Source organism: Phacochoerus africanus, chromosome 11, assembly GCF_016906955.1.
Source record: "Phacochoerus africanus isolate WHEZ1 chromosome 11, ROS_Pafr_v1, whole genome shotgun sequence".
Lineage (NCBI taxonomy): Eukaryota > Metazoa > Chordata > Mammalia > Artiodactyla > Suidae > Phacochoerus > Phacochoerus africanus.
In genome coordinates this window covers 118130955-118157270 of record NC_062554.1, presented here as the reverse complement: position 1 = coordinate 118157270, position 26316 = coordinate 118130955, and the positions used below count along the sequence as shown (strand labels likewise).

Sequence of the window (26316 nt, the reverse complement as noted above, 5' to 3'; positions counted from 1 at the left end):
CTGACCAAAAATAGATTTTTTGTAACCATGAGGAGTTTGAGAGATCCCCATAAGATATAAAGAAATGATGCCAGTCAGAAACCTCTAAGTTTCTAAACCTTTAAGTTCTGTCAGGATTGTAAAGGGGAAAAACAAGAAAACCCATGGAATGACATCGTTTGTGTTAAAGAATTTGTGAAATTTCAGCAAGCTTGTTAGTTCCTAAAATTTAAGTGCTAGAGCAAGTAATAGTGAGCACAGAGAATACTTCAAACCAGGTAACAAGAATAGTTAAATTACTGGTGCTGCGTGAGATACACCCATGCATCCTGAAGAAATTCTGAGCTTAAGTTGGGAAAATGGTATGGAGTATTTAGTTCAGCCTGGTCTTCCCTATTTGTAAGGACTCTGAGCACCTTACTGGAAGCAAACTACCAAAATCAGTGCTGATGGATGACATCTGTAAATACTCCTCCGGTAATTAAACCTCACATGCCTAAGAGGTGGGCACAGTGGTGGTGAGAGGGCGTGGTAACAGTGGGAATCTGGAGTTCCCGTCATGGTGCAGCGGAAACGAATCCAACTAGTATCCGTGAGAATGTGGGTTCGATTCCTGGCCTTGCTTAGTGGGTCAGGGATCCGGCATTGCTGTGATCTGTGATGTTGGTCAAAGATGCGGCTCTGATCCCATGTTGCTGTGGCTGGGGCATATGCCGGCAGCTGTAGCTCTGATTCAACCCCTAGCCTGGGAACCTCCATATGCCACTGGGTGTGGCCCTAAAAAGCAAAAAAAAAAAAAAAAAAGGTGGGAACCTATAAAGGGAAATCAAGTCTGAATGATCACTGTTCTGTAGGGGTGTGCGATACTTGCTGATCAAGGGGATCTAGTTAGAGTTTCAAAGAGCTCTGGCAGGGTCTACCTTTTAAGCCTGTTTTTAAAATGATAAGGTGCTACCGTATTTGTTGAACCTGGAGCCTCAGTTATAAAAACAGTATAATTAACAGTCTTCATACATGGTTTAGATGATCCTAACTCTATATGCGAAGAAGTCCAACTGATGGAGACAGACTGCAAGAAGATCATTCGAATCTACGTAGAGGACTGAAAGGCGGGGAGGGGGGTGGCTTTTCATGTCATCAACTTCATCAACTTCAGAGTAATGCTCTGCCAGATACAGGCTCTAGCTATAGTTATAAAATAAAAGGCCCTCTGTCACATCATTAATGATTCTGGAAAATAACTCAAGATTCAGTAAAATAATTCTCTGAAAACATTGACCCAGCAATCCTGGCTGAAAAAGAGGAACAAAATGTCATTATGAAGCGCATGGGAAACACAACAGAACTCTACACTTTCGTAGAATCACCTAGGTTTTTTTTACTGGGAATAAAAGAAATTATTCTTAACACTAAACGTTAATGATGATATTACTATTAATAACAACTACCACTCATATTTCTCATATTCAAAGCATTCCCGTGTGCATTTTCATTTTTGCAGGTGGATGTTTGCATTATTCCCATTTTTTGAAAGGTAGAGAAACTGAGGCATACAACTTTCACAGGTATGAGGTGCAGGAGCCTTGTCTCAGACTTAGGGTTTTTTTTTTTTTATTATTATTAGAGTCCTTCCTGTTTCTCCTGTGCTGCATTACTCCACTCCAGAGAATGCATTCAGTGAACCCCGAGAAAGTGCACAGAAAGGCAGCTGTAATGTCGGCAGGAAGTGGGTGTGGTTGTAATGGAGGCAGCATAAAAAGGCTGACACATACTAGACAAAACAACCAAACAAGGATGAAAGAAATGTGATTGAGTCTGTGGATACAAAGGCTAAGAAAAGAATGCGATCCATATTTATCACGTAAAGTGTTATGTGACCTTGTTCACCACTCAGAAGCTCTATTTGAAACCCAGGGAAGGTGAGGAAGGGCAAATGAAAGGACATTCCACTTCACCCAGGGGATATTATTCCTAGATGTTAATTCGTATTTCCCAGTATGTGGTACAATTGGAAAACATAGATGTAGTAAACAAAATGAAAAAGATATCGAAAATTTCTCAAATGAAAAACCCACTGTTAATCAACTTAAGACTGATGTCAGAGAAGGTACGTGCCCCTGACACAGAATTGCCTTCCAACTCCGGGCCTGGCTGGCCACAGACTGAGTGCTAGATGGAGACGCTATCAGCTGTGCCTAAGTGCTTGTCTTTGTGTCCCGACTTAAGTCTAACCATCCACTCATTTCATTGCCATCACTTGTGTTCACAATCTAATGGCTTGATCAGGAAACACAGCTATATTCCTTTAGAGTGTGTTCTTGCAGAAACAGAAACAGAAAACCCAGAGCTTTTTTTTTTTCTTTTTGCAAAACTCCACTAACCTTGTTTCCGTAACAGTCTCTAATTAATGGGTCAGAACTGCAGAGTAGGGGATGGAAACGTCCTGTGCTACCTGTTACTTTCCTGATCTTTGGTGCTGGTAGGGTTATGCCAGAATCAGCTGAGAAGGACAACTGACCATGGGAGGTCACCTTGCAGTGTAAACGTGTGTGTGTGTGTGTGTGTGTATAGCACTGCTGCAAATTAAAAATTAAACTCCAGAAGAAATGTAATGCCCATGAAGACAAGAGAAGAACAGCAAGGCTATGGCAGAAAACCAAGAGAAATGGGGCAAGAAAAAGAGTGAGCAAGTAGGTTAATTAGAAATTAGTCTTATAACAGAGACTGTATATTAGGATGTTACATAGGAAGGGACAGGGAAGTATAGTGTTTCAGAACCCATACTCTGGAGCTAGGCATCCTGTTCTAACCCAGTCTCCTCAATTTGCTGAATGTATGATGCTAGGCAAGTTACATAACCTTTCTGTGCCTCAGCCCTCTCACCTGTAATTGTTAGCCAACTCATACAATAAATAGCTATGAAGATGAAGCGAGTTAACATATTCAAAAGCCCTTAGATAGTGCCTGTCATGTTATACATGCTTCCTAAGCCTTAGCCATATTTTATATTGAATTAATAGTTTGTGTTTGGAGACTGATGTTTGTACATGTACCCACATAATGCTTTTCTACTCTTGACTTGACCAAGGTCAAAAAAAAAAAAAGAGACAGAGAGAGTATGTAGACAGATTATTAGGTCCCAGTTCACATGTCACTGCTCCCCATTCTCATGGCATGATGGATACTCCCAGGGACACTCCCTCCACTTACCTCTTAGCACAGTGGTAAGGGGGCAAGAGTTGGAGTTGATTTGTTGGCCTGCATGTTGATGATCTCACACAGGACCTATCATTTATTAATTGGCAGGTGGAAAGGTATGGCTTCAGGAAGAGTGTGCTCCTTTTGTAGAGTCACAGAACCAAAGTCAAATGACCAGTTTCCTAACCTCTCTTTGCCTCACTTTCCAAATCCGGGGATAATGATGGTACCTATCTTATCAGCTGTCAGGTAGCTTAACGCAAATGTGTGTGTTCAGCTCATTACCTACCACATAGTTAGTACTCAATAAAAGTTGTTGTAACTATAAATGTAATAAAATTCAGTAATTAAAAAATGGTTAGTTATTTTAAGAAATAGTAATTATTATCGGTTGCCCTACTTTATCTTGTCACAGTCAGTGGGATTATCATATCACCTAGAACTTGATGAGCACTAAACTTGGCCTGTGCAAAGCTTGAAGGTAAGCTGTTGTAACAGAGATGAGAAAGAGGAAAACATCCTTGGCACCATGAAGTGGGTATGACTGTATGAACAGAGAGATTCAGACATGCATCGCAGAGCAGTGCCCTGCACAGTGAGGAAATAGGAAAACATGGGAGGCAGAAGGAGAGGTGCTGTTGAATGATGAAAATGGTGGACCTGTTTTCTTTTTTTTTTTTGCTATTTCTTGGGCCGCTCCCTCGGCATATGGAGGTTCCCAGGCTAGGGGTCGAATCGGAGCTGTAGCCACCAGCCTACCCCAGAGCCACAGCAACACGGGATCCAAGCCACATCTGCGACCTACACCACAGCTCACGGCAACACCGGATCGTTAACCCACTGAGCAAGGGCAGGGACCGAACCTGCAACCTCATGGTTCCTAGTCGGATTCATTAACCACTGTGCCACGACGGGAACTCCTGGACCTGTTTTCTGAAATGCATCCTTTGTGACAAATGCATGGCTCCCACTTTTCACTGCCAGCCCCATAATGTGTATTTTAGGTGGAGGGCCTTTGAGTCGGGGAAGCTTCAGAATTCAGGTAGAATAGGGAGAGGGCTCTAATAAAGAAAGAGGAGGAGAAAAGTAGATGTTAGCAACTGGTCAATGTATGTTATTCCCAGGTGAGCTGCAACATATTTTAGCCATCAATTGGCCTTGTATTTCTTTTAAATCATTATCCTACTCCCAGCAGGGACGAGATGGCTAGATTAACATTTCCATGGGCATATCTGTCCATCAGGTCACTTAGAGGTCATCTTGACTTCTTTTGTCATGAGCATTTACACAATAGCCCAAGACAGTGTCGAGGGAGAGGGAGGGAGAGGGAGAGTCTTCAGACCAGTGGCTGGAATCCAGCTAGAAGCAGATCAGATCCTCCAGGGCAGTATGTCACAGGGAAATCACATCAGATTGTCATGTGATTTGTACACTAGTGTGAATTGGTTAATAACTCAATTTCATTCCCAGGTTTATAAGCTCAAACTCTTCAAACTCCTGACAGTGTTTACTATTGATGCATATCTTCTGTAGAGCTAGCTACTTCATTAAGCTGACATGCAAGCACAGGGGTCCATGATTTTTCAGTGTAAAAAAATGTTGCTTTGGTAGAAAGAGCACTGTGCTAGGAGTCAGAAAGCTGGATTTGAGCCCTCTTGTCTCCCTCACATTAGCTCTAACCCTTGAGATCATCAGTTACCCTCTTTGGCCTTCAATTCTAATTCTGTAAAACCTGCCATGGAGGATTGATGAATGAAAGCAGAAGGGGCCTTATAGGAACGGTCTTTGTAAGTTGAAACACAGTGATTATAATAGGAATTTTTCATGTGCTTGAGTCTTTGTGGAATTCCCCCCCCCCCACGCCCCTTTCTCAGGCTGAATAACACAACAGACACATAAGATTATTACCACGTCTCATCTTCGCTGGGTAGGCACTTAAGGTTCAGCCCCCAGTATGGCGATTGCAGTTCATAGGAAGATAAAAATAAAAGCAGAGAATTTCAGAGTGAGGCGAGGCTTTAGAAGCTACTCTGACAACCCTCCCCTTCTCTGTAGGAGAACATTGGTGTAGAGGGAAGAGCCTAGACAAATGCCTGGCTACCCAGCTTCAGGCTCCGAGGCTGTGTGGGTGCAAGAGGGCAGTGCTCATGGACAGCAAGGTGAGCTCGCTGGTTGGTAGGAATGGGGCAGAAAGCTTTGTTCCCCAAGGTAAAGATGAGCATGGAAGGTTCCACTTGATCATAGTACCTCTAGGCATTCGTGATAACAAGCACTTTTACAAATCGGTCTGCAGAAAAGGACTGAGTTTACCACTGAAGGAGGCTCAGCGATTATTTTAACACCATCTCTACTTGGTCCTTCCCTCTTCCTTGACCACAGTCACCAGTCCCACATCCATCTGGGAGGACCTGCCTGTGTTAATTAATGAGCGTCTTGCTAAGTGCGGTTACAGCAGGTTCCGTGGGGCTGGCTTTGTGTGCCAGTCTTGAATGAGCCTGGATAGAATGCATCATCTGTGAAAGTCCCCAAGGTCAGATCTTAAAGCAAAGATAGTGTAAGTGGGGTTTCATCAGAGATACCTAAAGAATGTTCAATTTGCTAAGGAGCATTAGAGAAATATTCAAGCTAGACTTGGCCCAGGTTCCTCACTGGAACGGAGCTGCTTCTTAATGGTTCCCGGACTTAATGAAGACTCTTCAGCAGCTTGTGACAGTTAAAGTTACCCTTTGCTTAACTCTGTCAAAGATTATTGCCCAATTTTCAAAGTTCTGTGAGTGATACTGATAATGACAACAAAAACACAGTATTAATAATGATATTGACATTGATGTTGACTGGTATTCATTGCATGCCAGATATTGCTAAGCACTTTACCTATATTGTCCTGGGGCTGAGATGTGCAAAATGAGAGAATGGGAATTGAAATAGTTGGAAAAGAGTAATAGCCTTGAAGCCAAAAGGCCTGGCATTTTTTCCCCCTAATTTTGTTATTTACTAACCAGGTGAACATGGTCAAGTGGGTTGACTTTTCTGGAGCTCCTCATTTGTAAAATGGGAATATAAATACCCACATTAAAGGGTCATTAAAGTTTGAGTTAGCTCGTGAATGTTGAAAGGGATTCTTAGCAGAGCCGGCACGTAAGAGGTACATCATTATTTGTTGAGTTGAATCATAGATGATAAGAACAGAAATACGAGTAGATGAGAACTAATTAGAAACGGAGATGAATCAAGACGGTTTAGGACAAGCAATGGGCTAGTCTCTTCATAAGTCATTTATAGGTAATATTTTGTCATTATCATTTTCTTTTCCCATTCATTTTATAAGGTGAGAGCCAGTAAGGGGACCTCATTGTTCAGGATCAGAGAATTATAGCAAATACTAAGCTCTTTGTTAAGAAAAGATGAGAGGACAAGAGAGAGGGGTTGGAATGAACAGAGCTCTCCCTGGATCCACTAGGCAGTTTCCTTGCAATCACCCTACGGCTCATGTCCTGGTTTTACCAGCCCAGGTGTCCATACTGCTGCCAGGACTACGCTGCAGGGAAGCAGCCCCCAAGGACTTGCAAAGCTCCGATCAGAATTCCAGTCGTGAAACTGCAGGCTTCACAATGACTTTATCCTCATTACAATGTATGAAATGATCCGTAAATACATATTTTAACATTACAGAGTTTAAATATTATTACACATCTTACTTGATGTCAGATTTTGTTAAATGTGTGCCGTTATCTCAATTTACAAAGGTCAGTCAGATGGCAGTGGAGAATAGAACTCGATATATTTAAAAATCTTCTTACCCGTACATCTGTAGCTCACATAACCCTGCCTTTTTCAAAGAGCTGTGGGCTTTTTTTCCCCCTCCTTTCAAATGAGACTTTAATGAGCATCATGTGGATAAACTCTTTGCAGAGGTTTGAAAAGATCCAGAGAAACACTGTTGTAGGAACAAGCAAACCATTTTGGATGAAATCATAAGCCATTTGAATGTCTCCTCATCTCTCTGGTTGTGTCAGAACCTTTTGGCTGCATTTTCCCCCACAGGAATGTTTTCATCTCCACGGCTAGGTAAATAGAATGTTCGTGGAGTTGCTCGATTGCTATTCATGCCAGCAGAGTAGCACAGAGTGACCTACTTCCAGCAGCATCCATAGAAAGCTTCCCTGCTTTCCATCAAGTCTGATTTACGAAACCACCCTCTGCTTTGCGCAGCTCCTGCCCCCACCCACCCCCAGAGACAGCATTCCATGGACTACTAAGGGTCCTTATTTCTTTCTCTCATTACTCCTGTTTTCTCTGTTAGTTCATTTGAGTCCACCTTAAACCTTTCCAGAAGACAGAGAAGTGGATGGGTGAGCAGCTTTAAAGGAAGCTAACCTTTCTGATTTTTAGAGTACAGCTCTATAAAGGGATATTGGTGGGGCTGCAGAACAAGATCACGTCAAGCTTTCCTGTTTAAAACACCTTTGTCCACATAAACCCCAAAGGCAAAAACTCATTGGAGACCCTTTGTAGACATCTATATGCGGGATGATTCTTTCTTATTGGGCACCGCTGATGGATGTTTCCAGAAGTCATTATCATGAGTTTCAATGCAGCCAAGCCTTACTGCATAAGTTGACAGGCTGGACTGAGCTGGAAGCATCCAAGAGGAAAGTCTGATTAAAAAAAAAAAAAAAAAAAAAACAAAGACTTTGAGACTTTTATCCAATGGGCCTGCAGAAACATGCTCAGCCTGTACCTGATTTGGGGTCTGATTAGAGCTGGTGTCACGTGTGGTTTGGGGTCACTGAGTACCATGGTTAGGGCTGTGGGGTCCTTAGAGCCCTTCAAGCTCCATCATTTGAGGAAGAGAAAAGTAGGCTCTGGGGAAATCATAGCAGCCTCACTCTCCCCCCTCCCCCCAAATCCAAATCTCTCTTTAACCTGCCATTCTGTTTCTCATCACCGGATCATTCATGATTTGAGTCTCTCGTTGTTACCATTGCGAGCAAATGTCACCAAGCAGAGGAAGTAGAAATTCAGTTATCCTTCTCCCGGTCACAAGTGGAAATCTGTGTTCCAAATCTCAGAAAGCCAGGAATGTTCAAATTACTTGAAAAAGGAACTTGCTGTTCTGTTGGGGGAGAGATTCTTGAAATTGTAAGCCATTTGCCATCAAGCTTTTGCTCACATAGTTCTGTGTGGGGGCAGAGAAGTGAGATTGAGATAAGTGGCAGCTCCATGGCCGACTGCAGGTTGAATAGAGGAGCCACCACGAGAGTTCCATTTCCAGTTGGACTCTGAACGTCCTCACAGAAGAATGACCTGGCCCTGCTAGCTCCCATTTGGTTGTTCACTTAGCCAGGCCCGCATAGGCACAAACTTCAGGCAAACCATCCATGTTACTGGCATCGGTGCCAGTTGATTTCAGACCCAGCTGGGCGCCCTATCCCATGGAGCTCTCACTCTGGGATGTGGGATTGCGCCACTTCAGAACGCCACCCCAGATGGTCCCTGTGGCGAGAAGGGTAGAGGACCCGCCAACCCAACCCATGGGACATGGTTTCTGTGGCTAGTCTCCTGTCCTCACGTCTCCTGACTTTGTCCTTTCTCTCTGCAGCCCTCTCCTTTGTCCAATTTTCATCTGTCCCTTGTCTTTCTTCACAGATGGCCAGGACGCTAATGTGCCGCTGTCATTATGTTTATGGAACAAGTTGGGGTCTTTAGAGGCTGCCGTTGCAGAGACATTAAAGACCTGGGTCACGTTTGATACCAGGGTAAAGATTTACAGGGTAATTAGTGATCCTCTGCTGTTATTAACCCCTGACTTAAGCAGGTTATTTTCTTACACAGGTGTTGAAAGTTAATGCCACTGTTAATAGTTTTAGTTGGAAGACCCGTAATGAGACCACGTGGGAAATGAGACCTACCATCAATATCTTTCAGACTCCGAAATGGGGGCGAGGGTGGGGTTAAAAAAAAGAATGGCAGGAAAGGAGATAATTCCATCCCAGGCCTACCTTTGTTCACCTTAATGACAGCCACTGATGGACAAGACCCATTTGTTATTCTTAGTTTTGGATGATTAGCTGATCACTATTAAGGTTCTGAGCTTAGTCCTCATCACGTAGGGAAACTCAGAATGGCAGCAGATAGCACACGGGGGGAGGGGTGGCTGGATTCTATTTTTAGAGACGTTCGCTTTCCCTTGAAATTCTTTTATAAAGAATATGAAGCTTTTCACAATACCACACTTAATAGAATTGAAAAACAACCAAGCAAAACTAATAAGCCATAGACACTCCCCCCTCAATCCCCTAATGGCAGGGAATTTCATGGTTGTGCATTTTATTTGTCTTCCAATTGATCCAGTTCTTTTCTAACTCTGCTCTGGGGAACCCCTGCAGAAGCCATATTAGATTTGGTTTGGAGGAAGAGTTTTTAGGATTAATAAGTGTGAAAATCCTGATCTAAGCAAGGTTTTTTTAATAGTCAGCAATGGCCATCAGGGAGTGTCACCCTCAGTCTTGAAAGAATGCAGGGTCTGTTCGTCAGGTGCCCCCAGCATGAGGCTAAGAATTGACAAGTCAGTGCTTCCTTCTTGCTTGACCCTACTGCCTGAGCGACCTGATTACTATTCAGCTAGATTTAGCTTGAAACTCAGCCTTGCCAGGAATAGGAAATGGGCCTGGGATGCTCTAAGCCACTTGGAGTTATGCAGTGACTTAAAGGATCTTTGAGAATTTTCCTGGTTCAAATCCACATTTGACTTCAAATGGCCCAATTCTTTGAAAGAAAGCATCATGCATCTGGTCCTCAGTGAAGCTGTCTTTGGAGGAAATTCTGATTCTTCTCTGATGTACTGTCTTACCAGGTCAGTTCAGGGACTCTTAGCAGGAGGGATGCCTAAAGAAGGACCAGGGATCTTTGTAGCAAGTTTTGGGTGTCCTAAGCTCACCCCACAAAAAGACAGTGCTATAAGCCCACAGCACACAGGCTATCATTAGAACAATGACTAAGGCCAATTTAAAAGTGATTTCATTTCTCTCTCCCTCTCTCTGCCTTTCCCCATCCCAGATTATTCTGTAGCGTGACTTTCCCCACCCAAGGTCCCATCTTCCTGGTTCTCATTTGCATGTAGAAGCTGTAAGGTTTGTTTCTTAGAATACCCATATCTGTATCAGCATGAATGAGAACTTTTCTCACTAGCCTGAGGTTCCACCTGAACATGGGCCTGGCCCCATGATCAAATCATCTCTAACCTGTCCACTCTGTGCTGGGGTGAGGGTAGGGGAGAGGTAGATGGTAGGTTCGACTTGAGAGAGGATTTGACCTTGCCTAGGACATTGAAATCATCATCTTTCTGGTTGGTCACATCAGACACATGTTTTGAGATTCACAGTTGTGGAATGTCACATTCCCAAATGATCTTGACATTCATCAATACAGCTTCTCCTTATATCAGTGAGAAAACTCAAAGCCAGACATACCATTCAAGGTTACTTCAGACCTGGGTCTCCTGAGTTCCAGTGTAGTAGTGTGGTCCCTGCAGAATATAGGACCAGAGTTATAGTGGGACTGTGGTAGTGTCAGTCTGTCTGCTACCCTCTTTCTAGATCTTCTTCATCTTTCTAATCTTGGCTTCATTTGTTGCTCTGCTTCATAAAACCATGGGTAAGTTTCCATTAGCTTTGAACTCTTGAAACCGGCACTCACGACCTTGACAGCTGACACCAATCTGGATTTTTTAGCCCCAGTCCTCCACTACTTCTCCCCATATTCTCACTCTGCAGTGGACCCAGACCTCCCCCCATTCTGCAAACGTGTATCACGGTGCTTTTCCTTTATACACAGGGTCCTCTTCATCTCATATTGTCTCCCGTCATCTCTTCCCATTTTATCCTCCCTGAGGGTTTAGGCCCAGCCAAGTCCCACCCTCTCACTCAGCACTGCTCTTCCTGTTTCGAGTACTTCTTCATGGCCCTGTCTTTAGTTTCTTACTAGATCTGAAGCTCCTTGAGATTAGGGACTGTGTAGCACAATTTGCTGAATGCGGCAAATAGAGCATGAGCCAACGATCTTTGTGGTACCCAAGACTACATGGCATCCCAGTCTCTGTGTGTTTCGGGCATTCCAGAATTTTGGAGCTGCTGAGATCTGTTGAGTTTTGCGTTAGGGGAGAATGGAGCACTAAAAGGACGGGCAGCCTTACCTTTCGGGAGGTCTCAGCCCCACAGTGTGATGATGGCTGTGGTGTGCATGCCGCCTGGGGTATCTTGAGATGTAGGCTTCTGTTGGCACCTGTTTTATTCCGTACACTGGCAAAGGCTCAGTTTGAGCTTCATCCACATTCCTCAGGAGGCCTTGGGCTAAAGTAAGTACTTGATCACCTCCCATATTTGCTCCCTGGGAGTCCCAGGTCTGGCTTGCCTTGGTAAAGCAGTTTCTGAGCATTTATCCTTCTTGAGTTATTCTGCTGACATCCAGACCAAGGAGATTACACTGATGTTCCAAGCTCGGATCTCAGCCCCACTGTGATGAAATTCACAAGACGTATACTGTGCCTAGTGTGGTTTTTCATTGGTTGACCCAGGCTGGAAGCAGTTAAGTTCCTGGTTTAACATTTTAGCTCTCCCATGTCAGATGCTTCCAGGAAAGGGAAAAAAGCCAAGGAAGAAACTGTTGCTCTGTAATTATCTTTGATCTGAAAAGTGACAGGCACCTGTGCTGGCAGGCACTATACACTTCTTTCTCCATCCTTTGCCCTCTCTGATGATTTTGGTCTGGGAAGAATCAGGACATCATTTTCCAAGGGAATTTGTCATGAATAACCCACAGAGCGATTCAGAGGGCTGGCCTGGCCTGGAAGACAAGGTCAGAGATTCTGTGCCCTCAGCCCACCTCCCATGGGATCACTCTCGCATACCCTCACGTCACATGCTCTTTCGGTGGTACCATCTTTCCTAGAACCCTGGAGCAGAACTCCTTCCTTCTCAAAACAAAGTCTTGGTTGCCAGTGGGTACAGGGTTTCTTTTGGGGCTGATGAAAAGTTTCTGAAATTAGAATGATGATTGTCACCCAACTTTGTGAATCTGCTAAAACCACTGAATCATATAGGTGGAAAGGGTGAATTTTATGGTATGTGAATTATATGTCAATTGTGAAAGAACTCATGGACTATTAAGACTTTGTGCAAAACATTAAAATACTGCGGCACAAAAACTCCTCAAAGACCCCGTGGACTTTCAGCTCAAGTGCTTCCTCTTTTTAGGCATGTGGGAAGGTCATGTCGTCGGATACTTGTGTTGGAGGTGGAGGGCATGTGATAGACGTTCATCTGTCTGTCTTAGTCCTTGTTCTGTGCCCGGCTGGGGTGACTTTGGTCTGGGTATTTACTTGTGTTTGCCTCCACAGGTCAGACAGAGGTAGGGAGCCTGACCTCCTTAATGAGAATCTCCAGGAAAGTAAAAAGCTAGTTTGTTAAGTGCTTTAGAGGTGTGAGGTGCTAGATTCCTCTTGAGTAGTTACAGGAAGGGCTAACGTGGCACCTGATATATGTGGAATAAACCCTAGGGTGGGTTAGAGCAGGTGCAGGCAAGAGGCTGGACGTATGTTGCTCTGGGTGACTTAATTATGCCATTCATCGCTCTGTTGGGAGCTGTTGCTGCTTGTGATTTTTATGTTTTTGCTGAGGAGATGGAGTTTGGTTTCTGCTACAACGGCAGGAAACAGACTTGGGAGAGAAGGCTGTGTTTTCCTCGAAGACTTTTCCTGGTGCTCTAATGTAAAGGCCTGATGGGTGGTTAGAAAGAGTGGGTGCTGTCAAGTGGGGTTTGATGGAGCATGTGACTGCCGCTGGTCTAAGCAGGCACCCTCGGACATGTGCCCAGAGGTTCCCGTTCACCTGGACGTCTGGGAAGACCCCTTAGAGGAAAGGAGGACTTGGGAAGCCCGTGCCAATGCCTCACTTACCAAATGGAGCTATGCCTGGGGGAGAGCAGGACTTGCTGCAGGGGGTCTTCCATTCTCATGCCCTCTGCCCGCTGCAGCTTCCTGGCTGCTTGTGCCAGTCACTGCCAGAGGATGGACAGCGTACCAGGCCAACAGGGTGACCGAGTCCTTCAGGCAGTCTGGGCGAGGGGCTAAGAATGAAGCGGACTCTGAGCACCATGTTTGTGCCACACCCTTGTCCTTCCTCACATGTCGCAGTTCATTCTCCTCTCTGGTCTGCAGGATGGGCGAGGGAACCATCGCCGTGTCTTGTAGGGGCAGGCTGATGCCCAGTGGCTCGTGTACCTCCCTCTCATGGAGCTCCTCTGAGAGGATCCGCTAGTGACCCTCCTCTTCCTCCTTCCTCTCCTGTCGGGGTCCGAATGAATGTCCTTTCCCCACTTCTCTACCTGTTCCAGGACGTCCCCTCACACTTCAAGGCCCAACGCCACAGTATCTTCTGGGGAAGCTACTTTCCTCCCGTCTTCCACACTCTCTTCAGGCAAGAGTACTCTTTGCTTCCATTTCCACACAACTTACTGTGCATATGGTGTGACGCTTGCCGTGTTCGTTCGCAGTGAGTGGCTTTGGGGAACCTGTGGAAGGCCTCCTTTAGATTAGTGTCTTAGTGCCTAGAATGGTGCCTGGCACATGCCTCATACATGCACAATGTGTATCTGTTAAATGAATTAGTGAATAAATATATGAGTAAATAAACGCAGCAGAACATCACTTGTCCCCTCCCACAAATAGTGAAAGATATTTATAAACTCCATAAATATTTAAAATTGCTTTCCTCTTTATGATTGTAGTGCTTGATGAGAATACTATTCCAAGTGCATCTTATTAAATCTTTTTTATGTATATTGAAATTTTTTGGTCAAAGCTGATAAATTTTGGGAGAAGACGCCATGCCTTTGAAAGAAATGAAGTTTTATAAAGCAAGGCTTTGCCAGAGTATTTTCAGCAGAATATGAGTTTCTGAGGATGATAACAGTTGTTAAGGAAAAAATGGTTTTAGGGCCAAATGAAGCTCAACAAAGCTGGGTTGATCAGGTTCTTTCTATTGTGGAATGTCATAGAGCTTTGATATGATATTGCTTAGGAAAGTTAGAGAAAGGGGTGGATAGTGGTATAGCTTGCAACACAACTTAACACCTGCAGTGTGGAGCGCGTGGTGGGTTTTGGATATTATATATTTGTATTCATTTGTCGATGATAGTTCAGAGCCTGAGTCTCGCGTTCTGAGAGCAGGTAAGTGTTTGTGTCTGTGATGAGGCCAGCTTCTTCACTGCCCTCTCCATGTATACCACCTCTGCTCTGCAAAAATGAAGAGAAAAATTAAAGGGAATTGAAACATTACTTTACCTGCCAAAGCAAGTATCAGACATCCACCAGTGGACTTTGCAGCAAACAACTGTGGTTTTAGAAATAACCTGCCAGCTCCAGTTGCTCTGCAGCAACCTCCCAGGACTCGTCTATAACTGCTAGTTCTCTGCACAGTAATTACCAACTCTCTCCTTGGTAGGTTCACTGGTGTCTAGGAGTAATTGCTAGGGAACTCACACTTTCAAATTTACAAGAGGCAAACAACCTTCTATTTACCTTAGGGGGTCATCAAGGTATTCAAACTGTGCTGCGTAAAGGATGCTGTTGATCACAGGAACATGGGGAAGAACTTGAATTTTCACCTGTATATTTTTCTCAATGGGTGAGAGCCTGGGCCACTGATTTACAGTGCAAAGACCTATGGGAGAATAATTCTCTTCTTTTCAGGGCCCTTCCTCAAGATTTGGAGCAGTAAGCCTGGCCTAACTGTAGTTAGAAACCCTTTGTTGTCTTCAGCCGACACTGGCTAATCAGTACCAGGGTCAAAAAAGAAGATGAAAAAGAGGATTCGGACAGGTTGCGTTGTTGTTCTGACCTGTGCCTTTGGTGTTTGTGCTCTAGAGATCTCAGGGAACACGGAGGACATCCCTCTGGTGCGCTGGAGGCAGCAGTGGCTGGAGAATGGCACTTTGCTTTTCCACATCCACCACCAGGATGGCGCCCCCAGCCTCCCTGGACAAGACCCGACCGAAGAACCCCAGCATGAGTCAGCAGAGGAGGAGCTGAGAATCCTCCACATCTCGGTCATGGTAAGAGCAGCACAACCTTAGCCTCTCAGGCTGTGGCGTATATGACCTTGACATGAAGAGTCTGGGTGCCATAGACATGGCTCTGTGGGAGCCAGTGCCATAATCGCATCATGGATCTTGTGAATCCACCTGTTGTGTAAGTAGACGTCGCAGTTATTTCTACAGCACTGTTACCTGACTGTTCTCTCCAGGAACATGCCTAGACATGGAGTAACTTTTAAGAACCAGAGGCAGGATCAGATGGGGGTCATGGATTGTCCTAGAAAGGAATTATTCAACTAGATAGAATATCATATAAGAGTTTCTCCATAAATGTTTGCCGAATGACTGAATTGCCAAGGTGCTTGCTGCCGCCAAGCCCTCTTTTCTTTCTCCCAGCTGGGAGAAAGTCAGTCCTGGCTTCCTCTCCTCTTACGGTAAAGGACATGCCAGTAGATATGTGCCTTTCCTTCTAGCCCAGCTCCGAAACTTCACCATCAGCATCCCTTCTCTTATTCAGAAATCTGTGGTCTCAAGAAAATTAGAGAATGTCTCCTAAAGTTCTGGGAACTCGTGTTTTAGAATCTCACTAGAGAGGATGTGCTGCAGTGACAGGTAGGGGTTTTGTATTGTTCATTGGCATATCTTCGACACCTCAATAATGCATCCACATTGGTAATGCGTAATAGTTATTTTTGGAATAAATGAACACACTTCTCAGTAAAATGGAAGATACTCTAACTTGGTATTTTTATCGGTAAAATCAGTACATCACCTGCTCCTAGCGTAGCCTGAAAGCAGGTTGAGACTTGGCTGCTTGTCCCTGGGCCATATGTATGAGAGGGGATGTAGGAAATTCAATAGAGAACTAAAGGAGGTCTTGCTGTTTAGTTTTGTGTGTTAGATTATGGAAAACTGAGTACATTTTCGATATATTAATTTATCCACTATCTAAATATTTGGCATGGAAAACATGGCTATAAAAATCTCTGATAAAATCTCAGAATGTAAGCCTTCCATTTCTTCCTCAGCCAGTGCCCTCATGAATAACTGACTCAATAGGTTATCTGCGTCTGCACAAGCTGTTCTACTTTTTCAACTATGTGGTTGAGAGAAGAATCCTTGGTTAGCAAATGGGAAACCTCAGTGTCTGGATAGGCCAGAAAGCAGGCAGGTACATGAGATTACTCTGCTTCACATTTGCAAATTAATTGAGGTTTATAGCATGGGGGTTAGCATACAGTGCATCCTTAGTCAAAGACCAGTGTTTCTTCTCTCAGGAAAGCTTGTCTTCTTCAGTGTAGCTTGTAGTTTCCAGGCTGTGGTGAGGCTGGGCAGATCGGCAGAACCAGCTCTGGCATTGACTGGGGTGACAGATGTAGAGGCCACATTATCATCATGTTTATATTATGATCTAACTGAAAAGAAAGGCACAATGGTGGACTGCTCCCCCCCTCCCCCGCCACCCACATCCTCTCATCAGTGGGGGAAGCCGTCATTGTCCTCCATAGTTTTTGTTTCTTTTGATCCCAGGCCGTTTCAAAGATCCAGTCTTTGTAACACTGGAGAAATGTTTAGGGTGAAGAGAACTGTAGAGATTCCCAGGAACTACTGTTGGGTGTGATCGTGTTTGAAAGAAAGACCCTGAGTAGAAGTTAAAGTGGGCAAGGTGTCAGAAGGTGCGTTTGGTGGCAGATGGGGAGTGGTGTGAGGATCTGTGGAAAGAAAGTCCAAAGCTTGTCCTAGTTGCTACATCCTATCTTCAGGGAAGCAAGGACCACACTTTGTATCCTTAGAATGAGGTGCTCCCATAGATTTCCTAGAGGGGTGTGTGTGTGTGTGTGCGCATGTGTATACATGCTTACGTGTACATGTGCACATATTTGTGGGGATGAGTGGCTGATCAAGGATGCCAGAGAATTTGAAGAAATAGATGGTGACCTTAAAATGTAATAACCCCCATGAGAAGCCTGACATTGGCCAATGCTTTTTTTTTTTTTTTTTTTTTTTGAGCCACCCTGGGCAGGAATTACTGGACAATGGACACTGTACTGGAAAGAGAACAAAAGTCATCCTTAAACCTGAGACTCTCTGAGCTCGCTCTTTCGTATATTATCGGTTTCCATGGCAGACCAACAGTGACACTCATTTTTCCAAATAAAATGGAAGAGATTATTCCTTCGGCTTTAAGTTAGTCTATGTTATCTTCAACTAAGCTGGAGAAGGCAGAGGTTAAAAGGGCTTAGGCAAAGGGCGAGGGTGGGCAAGTTTCATATTTGTCTCCAGCTTGGCCTCTCAGATATGGATCAGCACATATCTCCATGAAAAATTCAGGAATGCCCATGGCTTCTGCAGAAGAACCAGGCCCCCAAGGTGAACTGGAGACATAAGTATTCCTTCCTATCCTTGCAAAGACGGGTGTGGTCCGCAGCCCATCTCGCCATCTCACCTTCCTCCATTCCTGTCCTACACACCCTCAGACCCTGCCTCTCCTGTCCTTAACATTCTATTCTAGAAGCAGTTTCAAAGTCTGAAGTGGTGTATCTGCCTTCAGCTTAGAAATCAAGCCTGAGGGTATCCTGTTTGAAGATGTCGCCCCTGGAGTCTCTGATGGTTTCTTCTTAGGAGACTCAGGGATTGGTAGAATTTATCTGATATGCTTTATGCCATATCCTTTGGAAGAAAAGGAGGGAACCATTTGAGGCATCTGGAATGACAGCATGATAAACGTTAGAAGATAGTAAAAGCCTGTGACTAGTAACAGTTTTGGACAGCGAAATGCACTTCAGTGAAATCGTTTTACCCAAACCCTGTTAGTTATGATATAACAATTGCAGTGCTGTTTTTCACTAACTATAATGATCAATACTGATGCAGTTTTTAGTTGGATCCAAATAGCATAATTCAGAAGAGAGAAAAGTTAAGGTTATTATGAAAACATGAATATACCCAACCTTTTCTCTCTTGTTAAGAAAATGTAGATTTAAAAGCTTAACTGATAATCCTCAATCTTTTCAATATGTGCAGAGGGAATTAATGGTTCTGTGAAAACCTTAGAGTTTACATTTCTTTCATTTCATATTTACACTTTTCTCATCCATATTGCCTCAATGCAGGGACTGCTGTTTATTTTTATATTTTGCATTTATGGTGTTTTATTTTACAAAACACAAGTAATGAGAAATAAAATGTAAGTAATGAGAGAATGAGATGCAAAGGAAAACCCCTCTTTGTATCCTTTTGACATTGTATGGATGAGAATTGGTAAGTTGTCTCTTACATTCTGCCCAGTATAAATATCCCATCAGCAAAATCGTGAGCTTAGAGAAAACCAATACCTCACCTGGGAACTTGGCAATTTAAAACTTTGAAAACCTCTTGCTTTTCTTCTTTTTCAATCACATCCTAAATTTTTTGAATTATTTTTTTTCCAAAGAGGTACTGTTTCTTCCTTACATAGAATAATTGGGTTTCCCTCCTGAAATCTTATATTATTGCTTTGAGGGTCAAATGATATATTTTAACCTCCTACATGATTCAAACTTGGCTGAAGAGATTGATTTTGAATTTTATAAGATAATCAACATTTAAAACTACAAAAGTACACTAGGATACTCTTTTGCAAACTCTTGAACAAATGAAAGTAAAATCAAATGAAAATTGATATGTGAGCTTAAACCAGAAGTCAGAGAATTCTTCAGTTATAAGCAAATCCTTTACTCCATCAAAGATCAGGTTTTAATACGACTTTGCATTAGGTAGTTGGTCTCTGTATGGATTTAAATTTCTGTTATTATACTTTTGCTAATTTGCCATGTGATCTACATTTTTCTTCTTAAAGTTTGCAAAAGAAGTTAATGGAGCGTAATATAATTTTAACGTGTTACCTATCTATTTTATCTTTGTAATTAAAGATGGCAGTATTAATAGACTTCCTATATGTATATGGTTTGTTTAAGTATATTTTTCACAGCAGGTAGCCTTTCAAAAATATTTCAATTTGGAGAATTCCTGTTGAGGTGCAGCAGAAACAAATCCAACTAGTATCCATGAGGATGTGGGTTTGATCCCTGGCTTTGCTCAGTGGCTTAATGATCTGGCGTTGCCGAGAAGTGTGGTGTAGGTGGCAGACGCAGCTCGGTTCTGGCATTGATGTGGCTGTGGTGTAGGCCGCCAGCTGTAGCTCCAATTTGACCCCTAGCCTAGGAACTTCCATATGCTGCAGGTACAGCCCTAAAAATAAAAAAAAAAAAGTTTCAGTTTTATATATATATATATATATTTTTTTTTTTTTACATAGATGCATATATATATGTATACATATATTAGTGGTAACTTCCACTGGTAGATAATATCTTTTGTAGTCAGCCTTCTTAGGGATAACTCACAATTGAGGAAAAAAAAAAATCTTTGAGCTTGTCTATCCCACTGGATAATTTTGTGAAGAGAACGCATCAGTCAAGCCTGGGTGCTGCTCAGGACCATGAGCCTCGGCTGTGTGGAGCCCATTGGCCAGGGTCTGCAGGGTCCTGTGATCTTCAAAGGCTGGTTCCTCAGGTGTCCCCAGGCTTCTTGTGTCAGGGAGGCCCAGGTGAGCCCAAAACATATAGTTTTCTTTTGGGAGAAATGATATAGAAAAAAAGGTTCAGGAAGTTCCATTCTGGGGAAGTAACACTTGAGGCTGAGTTACTATAGAGCCCATAGAACACACCCAGGAAGGTCACTGGGATTGTGTTTGTGGGTCTGCAGACAACTTCGTGCCAGAGGACACATCCTTGTTCTTACCTGAACGTTGTTGCTCAAGTTCAGTTCATCTGCCTAAGAGTCACTTTTGCTTGAAGCTGTCTTCATTTCACTCAAGCTCAGCCACTTCTAGGGCAGAGAAGAGCGGTTCCCAGCATGGTCATTGCTGTGCCACCGAGATTGTCAGGTACTGATTAAATGTCAGGGCCGTAGGAGAGAGAGCTCAATGCTTTTTCTGTGAGCACTTTTTACCTTCAACAAACCCGTTAGGAAAAATTCATTTGTCAGAGTCACTTTTAAAAAAAATATGGAATACCATATTTATTTCCTAGTTTTTTGTTTTTTTTTTTTTAAACTTGCTGGAGGCATGTGAAAATTCCTGGGCCAGGGGTCGAACCCAGTGCCCCAGCAGCAACCATATTTGTTTAGTTAAAGAGAGGATACCCTTGCTTATCAGGGCTAGTCCTTCTGATCTTTAAGAAGCAAATGGAGAAGTTAAGACACATCTTGCTACCACAAAGGACAGAACTAGAGTAATTAGAGTAATAAATTGGAAGTTATAAAATGACAGGTCCTGATTCAGTCCAAGGAGCTTTTCTAGGAATTGAAGCCATCCATCATGGCGTTAGATTGACTTATTGGCCAGACTTGCCAAAGCCGTCTTTGTGTTCTTGGAAAGTGGTGCGAAGTTCCTAAAACAGCATGACTCCTAAAAACAAAACCCCTTTCTCTTGAGTTGTCTCTGACAGACTTGATATGCAAAAGACTGGAGATGCCTGGGTCCATTTGGAGTTGGCTTGCAAACCTCCCTCACCTGGCATGGGGGTTGGACTCTGCATCCCTGTCAAGATGCATTAGGTGCAGATACATGTGAATCCATTAGCCATTTCCATTGATCAGCTATCCCATCTTGCTTGCTGCCCTCCCCTCTTCCTGTAGACTGGGAGCTGGGGTGTGGCGGAAACAAACACTGCGTTTAGTTGAAAGGTGGTCTTCAGATCCTGGCTTTACTGCTTCTGGTAATCTGCTGTCCTTTTGGGAAGCTTCATTATCTCATCTGGGAAATGAATGCATTGGTTAGCCTTTTTCGTTTTAAGAAGTAGAGACCTTCTCTGTCATGGAGCTTTACTCTAGACATTCATATGGAGATAAGGGAGAAAGCAATCTTCTAATTTTGAAACATCTAGAAAGCAGCATTTCATGAAGCCTGGAACTAACTGGTAGGTTGTGTGGGATCTAAGCCATGTTGTCGGCTCTCAGCTTTAAAACTTTGTGGTTTGCACCTCATTCTGTTGCTCCTGTTGCCACAAACACGCAACTTTTGTCCAGTCTACTTTCTAAATGTTTTCCCCATTTGGATGCTTTCATAAAACGTTTATACTCTCCGTTTACTTAGCAAGTCATCTCACTTAATGAGCTCACATGACTTCTCTCAGCTTTACAAGGTTTCCAGTTTTGTTCCTGCAGCTGCCAGATTCCCTGCTCTGCCCCCCGCCGCCCCTTATTCAAACTCATGGAGACAAGCAGATGGATCTCACTAGTTACCATACATAGTTCCTGTATGTTCAGAGGTTTTCCTATTAAATTATCCCATAGGTGGATGTAACCTTAACCAACCTTCTTCTCTTGGCTGTAGGATTATGGGGAGGTTGACGCAGGTTGACACAGAAAATGGCCACTCCTGCTCCAAGCACAGCTTGAAACCACTTCCTTTGGCAGAAGTTGAGAAGCCGTGCACCCATGATTCTACTTGTTCAGTACAATGGGCAACTGCAATCTCACCTGTAGAGATGTTAGGAAGATTGAAAGATTTCGTCATCACCATCACCATCGTCACAATCTTATTTTAGTTTCTTTTTTTTTTTTTTGTCTTTTTGCCATTTCTTGGGCCGCTCCCGCGCCATATGGAGGTTCCCAGGCTAGGGGTCCAATCGGAGCTGTAGCCACCGGCCTACGCCAGAGCCACAGCAACGCAGGATCCGAGCCGCGTCTGCAACCTACACCACAGCTCACGGCAACGCCGGATCGTTAACCCACTGAGCAAGGGCAGGGACCGAACCTGCAACCTCATGGTTCCTAGTCGGATTCGTTAACCACTCCGCCACGCTGGGAACTCCACAATCTTATTTTATATTTGCTGTTTAAGTGCTTTCAATATACATTAGCCATTTTTTATTCTTTGTGTGTGTGTGTCTTTTTTAGGGCCGCACCTGCGGCATATGGAGGTTCCCAGGCTAGGGATCGAATTGGAGCTGTAGCGCTGGCCTACACTACAGCCACAGCAATGCAGGATCCAAGCCATATCTGCAATCTACACCATAGCTCACGGCAACGCCGGATCCTTAACCCCCTGAGTGAGACCATGGATTGAGCTTGAGTCCTCATGGATACCAGTTAGATCCGTTTCTGCTGAGCCGTGATGAGAACGCCACCTATTTTTTATTCTTATCACAATGTTATGAAGTAGAGTTTGTTATTATCTCATTTTAGAGATGAGGGGACCGAAGGCCAGACAAGCTAAGTATCTTACCCGAGGTCAAACAACCCTAAGGTTGCAAAGCCAAGATCTGAATTGAGGTAGTTGTCAGAGTAGATATACTCTAAGAAGCACTGCCCTGGCCCGTAGTCAGTGTCAAAGATGTGTGCATTACACCTTTGTTTTTTGTCAACTTTTGTCTGCTGAGATTCATCCGACATGTATTCCCCATTGTTACTTCAAAGCCAATAACTCTGTGAGCATGAGGACCCACCACTAAGGTGCGATGAAGATTTGTCTTTCTGTGGCTGTACCCGGCTGCTAACCCCAGAAGCTCAGAGTCTGTTCAGCTTGGCTCACCCTACCTGCTAACGTTGGCTTCAGCCACTCTGCCTTACAGCTGGCAGCGGGCTTATTGGCAAAGCATGGAGGAGGAAAATTGGGGACTTTCAGCTCTAAAATTGTGAAAGTGATGTAACAGTAAACTTAGACTTCTTCATATAGATACTTTCACACTTCGGCAGTAAATTTCGAGAAACTAAAAAAAGCATTTTAAAAGCATTATTGACCTATTATTGATTTAAAAGAATCATTGACTCGTTCATTCATTTAGGTATTATTTCATTCAGCAATATCTGTCAGACTTCAAGTACTTTTTTTTCAACTACTAAGGAGATAGAAAATTAGTAAGACAAAATTATGCTTTCGAGGAATGCTGCATCATTTCATTAATACTTAACATTTGAGGATGGCCTTTGGCAGAACTGAGTGCCAAGTGATTCCCCATTTCCGTTCCATTCTTCCCATCCTCTTTCCAATTCTGTTCTTCTCTTTCTTGAAGCTCACAGAGGCCTTCAGTTGCCCCTCCCTCCCCCATTTCTCCAGACTGCAAGGAAAATAGCTAAGAGGCCAGATTTTCTCAAGGATACTGGTATCTTTTAACAACTTGATGTAATATGCTATATCAAGTGAGCAATTTAGCTCACTTGATAGTCGATGCCAACAATTTACTTTTAAGTACTTATTTCCAAACATCCCCAAAGATCTTTTTGAAAGCAGGAGTCATAATCCCTGTGGGGCTTAAATCAATATTAAGAGCTGGTAATTCATAGCAATAAAGCTATCCCTTCACTCACTGGGTCCCAAGCAATGCCTGGGCTTACTTTTGTGAATAATATCAATTTCTATAGCACGTTGGTGAACTAGATTTTAATTCCCCCATTTTCCAGATGTGAACACTGAGAGAAAGTAAATCACAGACCCAAGGTCACACAGCTGGAGCCAGGATTCAAGACAAGTATATCTGATGTCAGACTTCACTCTGGTATGAACTGCAGCTTGGCAGCTTGAGGGTCAGCTGGCTTCTCCAGTTCTGCAGGCTGTGGAACAAATGTGCTGCTTTTATCTAGCACAGCAGAAACTCTTCTCTTGATGCAAGTTAGGAGGGCACATAGAGAACTTTCTTGTAATGGTGGAGTCTTGGAGCCACTTCAGAATGTGAAGAGCTAGATTGGGCAACCACTTCACGCATTGCACAGAAGCCTGGGGTTGGATCTGAGAAGCCAAAGGTCTTTGAGAAGCCAAGAAGCCAAGGAGACTCTAGAACCTCCTTGAACCATAGAACCATAGAACCATAGATCTGGTACTTTAGTTCTATGATCAGGCTATGCTAGTTTATTTATTTTATTTTATTTTAGTTTTGACTTTTCTAGGGCCGCTTCCATGGCATATGGAGGTTCCCAGGCTAGGGGTCGAATCAGAGCTGTAGCTGCCGGCCTACACCAGGGCCACAGCAACGCGGGATCCAAGCTATGTCTGCGACCCACACCACAGCTCACGGCAATGCCAGATCCTTAACCCACTGAGCAAGGCCAGGGATCAAACCCTCAATCTCATGGTTCCTAGTTGGATTTGTTAACAACTGTGCCATGACGGGAACTCCAGCCTATGGATAGCAATGGCTTTGCCATCAGAAAGACTAAATGAAAGGCTCATTCTATTCCTTGGTTTTCTTGTTACCTTGGAAAAATTCATTTATCTCTTTAAACTCAATTTTCTTATCTGCAAAATGGGAATAATAATAGATTCTACCTCGTAGGGCTGCTTTGGTAATTCAATGAAATGATTCTTATTAAGCACTTCCTACAGTGCCTGGCCAATGGGAAGTGCCTAGTAAATATTACCTAGGTAAACTCTTGAGGTGCCATGCAAGCTGGCTGTAACAGTTTCTGTGCGCAAGGTATTACCCAGGGGCTCACTACCGTAGGGAGCCAAGAAAACAGGTGGGATCATAGCAACCTCTTACAAGAGTCCTAGAGGAGTTTTGCTCAGGGAAAAGACTGAGGCAATTAGGGACATCAGGACAACAGAATGGGCCCATTACAAAGTTGGGATGTGGTCATGTATATGCAGGGCATTGTTAAGTCCCTTCTGTTTCATTGTTTACAGGGTTTCCTAGCAGCTATCCTGTGGTTTAGGATGACAATCTCAGCTCCAAACTTCCCTGGAAGAACTTCACTTATTTATTTATTTATTTATTTATTTATTTATTTATTTATTTTTCGTCAAACCAAATGATGTCATTTTGGGAATTCCTTTTCTGCCCAGACATTCACATATGCGAAGATTGTTATTATATTCACAGCAGGGAACAGAAGGCATGTCATGATGGGTGATGTTTGGGATCAGTATTGGTGGAAAAACTCAGAGATTCTTATTCCTAAAGCTGTTATCTTTCTTCTAGATTGTGCTGTCTTGCCTTGCCTTCTGCCCATCCCTAAAGCTGTGGGATTCTCTCACAGACCTGAGGTTTGCCCTTACATATGACCTCAAAACCCATAGCCATGGGCCTTGGTTGGGGAGAGACTAGATTTAGGTACAGTAGGTAGATACAGCCAGCTGTACCAACAAGAGAACGCTCAAAGTATGGATAATGGCAGGAAGTTAGGCCAAGGCTCTGTAAAGGGCCACACTGCAAAAATGTTTTCAGCTCTGCAGGCCAGTTAAACTCTGCTGCAACTACCCAATCCTTGCTATTACAGTGCCAAAGCAGCTATACACAGTGTATAAGTGAATGGCTGTGGCTCTATTCCAATAAAACTTTTATTTGTAAAAACCAGCAGTGGGCCTCATTTGGCCCAGAGGTCATGATTAACTGACCCTGATCTGGTACCTTCTCCTCATTTTGTCTAGAGAGCCCAGACAGAGACTAGATGCTAACAACTTGATAGAAGTGATAGGTTCCTATTTGTAGGGTAAAGATAATAGTTTGCTTATGTTTGTCAGATTCCCACAGATTGATTATAATTGTTACTTAAGGCAGTCATTGATGAAGATTGTTCTTGCTACAACTCAAGGCATATGCTATTTACAAATTCACATGAAATGCCTACACATCAGCTTCTCCTGAGTAGTGATGGGTTTAGTGAAGACCAATGTTGATGAAAACAAAGACATGCTTAGACTTGACTGAAAAAAATACACACAGGATACCGTATAGCAAACATGCTATCTCTTCTTCCTGTGGCTCCTGCTTGGTTTCAACTTTGCGGTGCACAGTAGACCTTTGTGAAATGCCTGGGCATGTTAGAATATTCCCTTAAAGCAAAACACCTACTGTAAATGTACATGCAGGCAGGGAGGTAGAGTTGTGCTTCCAGACGCATCACGGTAAAGTTGGTTTGTGTGTGGCTGTTAGGGAAGGACTCTTCGAGTAGGTGGTGGCTCTCTGCCTTGCTGAGGAGGCTGAGGATGGACAAAGCATTTTAACACCTTGGCTCATTAAATCAGTTGAGACTCTCTCAAGTATCTGCTTATGTGCATTAAAGTCT

The 26316-nt window shown here is 43.5% G+C and overlaps 1 protein-coding gene across 1 annotated transcript in view; it reads left to right on the top strand.

The window, feature by feature from the left end:
- ASTN1 (astrotactin 1) overlaps nucleotides 1-26316 on the top strand; it is a 316035-nt gene that overhangs the window by 92825 nt on the left and 196894 nt on the right. The window contains exon 2 of the mRNA XM_047753485.1: nucleotides 15101-15288. Coding sequence (XP_047609441.1) covers nucleotides 15101-15288 — 188 coding nt within the window. The remainder of the gene's footprint in view (nucleotides 1-15100; nucleotides 15289-26316) is intronic.